The 5,949-nt window shown below is 46.0% G+C and overlaps 1 protein-coding gene across 1 annotated transcript in view; it reads left to right on the forward strand.

The window, feature by feature from the left end:
* Positions 1-2,459: 2,459 nt before the first annotated feature.
* The window catches only part of ARHGAP31 (Rho GTPase activating protein 31), a 126,843-nt gene continuing 123,353 nt past the window's right edge, over positions 2,460-5,949 (forward strand). Inside the window, exon 1 of the mRNA XM_045286159.1 lies at positions 2,460-2,793. Coding sequence (XP_045142094.1) covers positions 2,460-2,793 — 334 coding nt within the window. The remainder of the gene's footprint in view (positions 2,794-5,949) is intronic.

Consider the following 5,949-nt stretch of genomic DNA (forward strand, 5'->3'; position numbering starts at 1 on the left):
TGAACATGTGTGATGTTTATACTTTGAAAAACCAAAGTTATTTTCATCTTGTAAGAGCATTTGAATTCCCTTAACGGTTCCAATTTGCTTGCCTTTGAGTTTAGCTTTCATCAAACAACTTTGTCATCTTCAGCTTGCTCCCCTGAGTGCAGCTCTCATCTACATAGAACCAAGATCCAGATTTTGGAAGAGGGTGAACTCCTACAATAAGCGTAGCTTTCCACAATTATCCCCTGTGGACTTGGCTGCAGAGAACAGGTCACCCTCGGATGAAGAGCAGCCTAGGAGCAGATCTGTGACGTGTGCACTGGGGCCCAGCTTCCCTCCCACGCTACCTTCCCTCCAGCCCCTCCCAAGACATTAGCCTGGCCCATAGGGTTTATGACCGCTGCTTGGAGCTTGAGGGTTGAGCAGTCTGGAGACACCTGGCAGCACATTCTAGAGTCTCTGACATGGGAGATAAGAGCTTCAGTTTGAAGTTGTGCACAAGCCCGGCTAGCTGGCTGCTCTGGCCACCTGCCACTGGCTGACGTCAGGAAGAAACTCACACGATACCACTAGAGAGTGTGAAATGAATTTTATTTGGTTTGTAAAAGCGAGATCCAAGGTAATAAAGGGACACAGAACCTGCCAAGATGGAGAAGGAAAAGAAGAGGAGTCACTGATACTTAGATGTCCGTTTTCAACGTGCTTCCATTAAATCAGCCATTGACTCCTTGGTATTCTGTGAGATGCATGAAACACCACAGACCTGCTGGTGGGGAGGATGCGAGGTTCCTCAAGGGACACAGAACTGGCATTACCAAATCTGTGACCTTCCATTCCTACAGCAGTAGGCCGCAAGGTCTCTGAGCATAACGTGCATGTGTAAAGCTGTGGCTTAGGCACAAGAAGCCCTACCGGTTAACCGTGTAGCCATGTGGGGGGCCCTTTCTCTTTCTGAGCCTCGACTTCCTCATCTGTAAAATGGGGATAATAAATACCTGTCCTGCTGACCTCGTGGGGTGGGGACCTAACAAGAAAATGATTTTATTTGTTTTGCTTGTTTTATTCTGCTTATAAGGAGCCCTGCTGACACAGTGCTTAAACTTTCTGCTACTCGGGTTAGCAGTTTTAGTCCACTAGCCATTCCACGGCAATGGGTTTGGGTTTGGGTTTTTTTGGATGTTGCTTATGATAGATTCTCAGCATGAGGCGAAACAGTCAAGTTTCCAGGAAAGAGGCAGCGGCAACCCTGGCCTGCCTGATCTTCTCAAGGAGACAGAATTGGAGTGTGCAGGAGCTCACACAAGCAACTCACCACCATTGAGTCAATTGTGACTTGTGGTGATCCTATAGGACAGGGTAGAACTGCTCCTGTGAGTTTCTGAGACTGGATCTCTCTTCAGGCATAGAAAGCCCCGTTGTTCTCCTGAGGAGCGAGTGGTGGTTTTGAACTGCTGACCTTGCAGATCACAGCCCAATGTGTAGGTGCCATCAGGGCTCCTACAACCACTGTGCCAGCAGGGCACAAATAGTTGCTTGGGGGCCCATAATTTAATCCTGAGAAATTTGGTTTGAGGGTCATTGAAGTCTAAATAACTTTAATGTATATGCTGAGGTTTTCCCACAGCAGGGATCGCTAAGGGGCCTAGAGGGAGAGCTTTGGGGGGCCCCTGACCTCCTTCAACCAGAGCATTCAGCTTTCTTCAGTGGTATTTGTTTTACACTTTTGGGGTAAAATTTGACCCAAAACTTCATGCTTAAAAAAAAAAAAAGTCTGAAAACCACTGCTGCTTCAATCTGCAAATCAGCAAAACTTCTTTAGTGTTTTGAAGGTCACCCAGCCAGCCAAAGATTTCTCTCCCACACCCCTCCTCAGCACTGCCTGACCTAATCCAGCCTTGCCTTTCTGGACTGGACTGCTGTTAGGCTTGCCCCAAAGCCATTTCTTTAGAAAAGTCTAGATGTTTTGCTCTTTTTACACAAGACATTTCCTGATGAACACAGAGCCAGCACTGATAGGGGTGTGCTGTTTTGTGTTATAGTCCAGTGTATGTAAAGTTTTGACAAACCATAGAAGCAGCGAACAAATAAAGGCAGAGATGAAGGGTTGACATACTGCAGCTCCTCTGGTTTTTATGAATAGGTACTAGCCCTCCTGCCGTTATGAATGTAAGTATATCTTTTTAGGTGGACACTCATACCTCACACTGCCATCGAGTGATTCTGACTCACACTGGCCCCTTAAGACAGAGCAGCACTGCCCCTTTGGGTTTGTGAAACTTTGAATCTTTTTTTTTTTCCTCAAGAAACATCTTTATTAATACAGTATTTATTTGTCTTCCCTCTGTCAAACCCTGAGCCAATCTTTCCCCGGGCTGCCTGGGGAGGTGCAGGGAAAGCAACATATAGGGCAGACGAGACGTGGGACAGAGAACTCTGGGAGGTGAAGAAGGCTCCTTCACAGGGCGAAGAGGATGAGGCAGACCATCAGGCAGAAAAGCCCATGGCCTCCGAGAGGCAAAGCCCAGGATGGCGTAGGAGAAGAGCTGCTGCTTCAGAGACGGGTTCCTGGCATCACCAAGGATGAGGCTCCCAAACACAGCCCCAGTGCCAGCTCCAGAGCCTGCCGCTCCAACTGTGGCATCCCGGCCCCAATGAACTTGGCGGCTGTGTCAATGTCCCTTGAGATGGTGCTGGTTTGGAAGCTGCGACTAGGGATGAGTGAGGTCAGGGAACGTGGGGCTGTCAAACTGCTGAAGCGCTCGTCCGTCAGTGTCTCGGGCCGTTTCTGCACCAACACAGACAGTGGTCGGCTCAGCAGCTGGGAGGTGCTCCTGACCAGGGAAGGGGTGGAGACGAATTTGGCGTACATTTTTAGGGGATGAAGGGCAGTAGCAGGCGAGCTGCTCTTAGTGCAGAGAAGACAGAGAGGGGAGGGCGAAACTTTGAACCTTTACAGAAGTAGAGAGCCTCATCTTGTTTTCTGCAGAGCCACTGGTGGGTTCAAACCGCCGACCTTGTGGCTAGTAGTTCCGTGCATAACCCACTGCTTCACCAGAGCTCCTATATGGACACTAGCGGCATGAATAACAATGAAACTGTACAATGAGCTGGCACTTGAGGAGACTGGCTTGCCTTTCAGGGTCTCCCTAGTTTTCTGCCTGGACAGGGTGCAGTTGTATCACTCTCTGTAGTGGAGACTATTTGCATTCTCCCTTTGCCGATGGGTTGCCACGATATACAGGCCACAGCTTTTGCAGGCTTTCGCTGTGATTTCTGGCTGTAAAGATGCTACCCAAATAATGTGGGAGGAAAGGGGGCAGAAGACAAGGGAGGGATGGAAGAAAAGGAGGGTAGGAAGGAAAAGCAGACATGGAAGCCCCTAGAGAGAAAAAATAAAAACAACAGAACAATGTTGCTTTAGAGTTTTTGAGGGCTCCAGCCCGGGTGGACGTCGTGGCTGCCGTGGCCACTAACTAAGTGGCATTGAATAATAATCTCTAAGCCTCAGGTCCCTTTTCTGGAATGTAAGGCTACAACTATTTGCTTAGCTAGATGAAACAGTGACTGCCAGAGGGGCTTGTGGATTGCAGTAAGCGGTCATTGTTGTCACACCCAGCCGAAGACGCTGTCATCGTTTTCTGCATTGTTCTTTGAACAGCTGGTCTGAGGGATTAGGCTCGTGCTCTTTCAGTCTAATTTTGGAGCTCTGAAACCAAACCCAGCTGTTTCTACAAAGTTTTCAAATAGTAGGCTTCACTGGCTTTTGAACTGGGTGAAACTCAGCATCGGTGTAAATTATCTTCATCGGAAACTCTTGAATGTGTAATTAGAATGATTTTTAAAATAGCATTATTGGTGACCCTCTTTGGGGAATATGTTCTTTGATCGTTTGGGTTTTACCTCTGATGTTTCTACTCTGCAGACGCAGGTTGGCTTAGCTTTTCTAGAGCCTCACATTACTTAGCAAATTAAGGAGACCTGTCACTCCCTGACCAACTGATGTGGACGTTTTAGGTTCACGTGCCTCAAAATGTTAGTGTCCTATTTTCTTGTCCAAAGTAGCAAAACTCCCATCGGTAGTTACCCATTTTCTTTAGGCATCTTTTCTAACAGGTAGGACGTTTTGCTCTTTTCTATCATCCTCATCAAATTCTATAAAACCAGTTTCTCCTTTAGGATCATTTTGAGTTAAGTATTCAAGCTTCTATTTAATATTTGGGAGACTAAGTTCTGATAGTATGGAATGAAGTAATAATTCAATGAACAAATATTTCTAGGGGTAAAAATGTAAGAAGTGTGAGAACAAGCTGGATTACATTCCAGTATTAGATGGACATCTACCTCTTAGTCCATTGATCTGCACCCCCTCATTTTTTTTTCAACATACAGGGCAGATTGCTTTCTTAAAATGTGCTTTTCAAAATAAGCAATGCTGCTGGGCTAGTCTATCTTGGGACTCATTGTTAAAGGATCCCTCTGGTCTGCTGCCTTCTTTGGGCAATACCAAACAAACACTAACAACTAGAGCACATGTTCTAACTGGAGGAGAGGCCAAAGCACGGCTCTACCGTATCTCCAACCAACAAGACAGCCGCCACCACGGAGATTAAGCTTCTGGTCTGGGCGTTATGAGAGAAAAACCCCTTCTCTCCAGATTTCATCACACATTTTATAAAAATGTCTTACAGGATTGGTTTTTTCCATTTTTATTAAGCAGGGGATCCAAAAGTTATTTCATTTGGTGAGCCCAAAGATCAGATAAATGATTACTTTGATTTATGCAAAGTAGACCAAAATAGTGTCTGTTCTAAAGTATAATTTCTAAAGAAGATGATTTCTCGGTCACCATCCTTGATGTTGATAGAAGGGGTTTAGAAATCACTGTGTACTGCAGTGTGAAGCATATTCAGAGTATAGCATTCCACTGCCTTCCATTATGGTGACCTAGTGGATGGCACATTGGGTAAGTCACAGCTCAGCAATTTGAAACCAGAAGCTGCTTCGCAGGAGAAAGACAGGGTTTCCCACTTCTGTAAACAGTTACAGTCTTGGAAACTCACGGGGGGGCAGTTCTACCCTGTCTGGTAGAGTAGCTATGAGTCAGAATTGACTTGACCTTCTCTTAGTCATGAGCTGTCAAGCAAAACAGTTCCTACCTCTTATCTAAGCACCGAGACAGTCTTGCTCAACCCATACATATGTTCACTATTTCTTCACTAACAAGTTTGTAGAAATCTGAACATTTTCCAGTGCTGAAACATCTTATCTTCTGGGTCTACCAAGGCAAGTTGCTACTGAGTCAACGCTGATTCATAGTGACCCATGAGTGTCGTCACAGCAGGACTTGCTCAAGGTTTTCAATGACTAGCTTTAGGGGTTTTTGGAAGTAGATTGCGAGGCCTTTCTTCTGAAGTGGCTCTGGGCAGACTCAAAACTCCAGTGCAGTGGAGCACAGTCATGGTTTAAACAGAGAGCCTTATTTTTCTCCTTCTGAGCCGTTGGGGGGTTCAAACTGCTGACTTTTAGTAACCAGCCCAGTGTGTGACCCCCTGTGCCATCAGGGCTCCTAGTCCAGGCTCGAGTAACCTTTAATATTAACAGCCTGAAAAGGAACTACAATGCTTTTTTGCCTCCTTCTGTGGTCTGTTCGGTGATAGGAGCACGGGGTGGTAACGTTGAGGAGCTTGATGTGTTGTTAGGAGAAAACAGTGAGTCCACGGAGTTCAGGGGCTGGTTCTCTGTGTAGTGGGTCCTCTCACCTCATTCCCAGTGGAAGGTGTTCAGCTTTCAATAGGTGAGGGCCAGGGGAGGTGGTGAGATCAGCAAGAGAGAGAAGATCAGCTAGGGATCTCCTTTGGCAAGTGAAGGATCAAGGGAGGGGAATTTGGAATTAGTAAGACATTCTTTTTTTTTTTTTTAATATATATATATGGAAAAGTTTATTTATTTATTTATTTATTT

This window comes from Echinops telfairi, unplaced genomic scaffold, assembly GCF_000313985.2.
Source record: "Echinops telfairi isolate 266 unplaced genomic scaffold, ASM31398v2 ScPeMD7_6;HRSCAF=24_0, whole genome shotgun sequence".
NCBI classification, from domain to species: domain Eukaryota; kingdom Metazoa; phylum Chordata; class Mammalia; order Afrosoricida; family Tenrecidae; genus Echinops; species Echinops telfairi.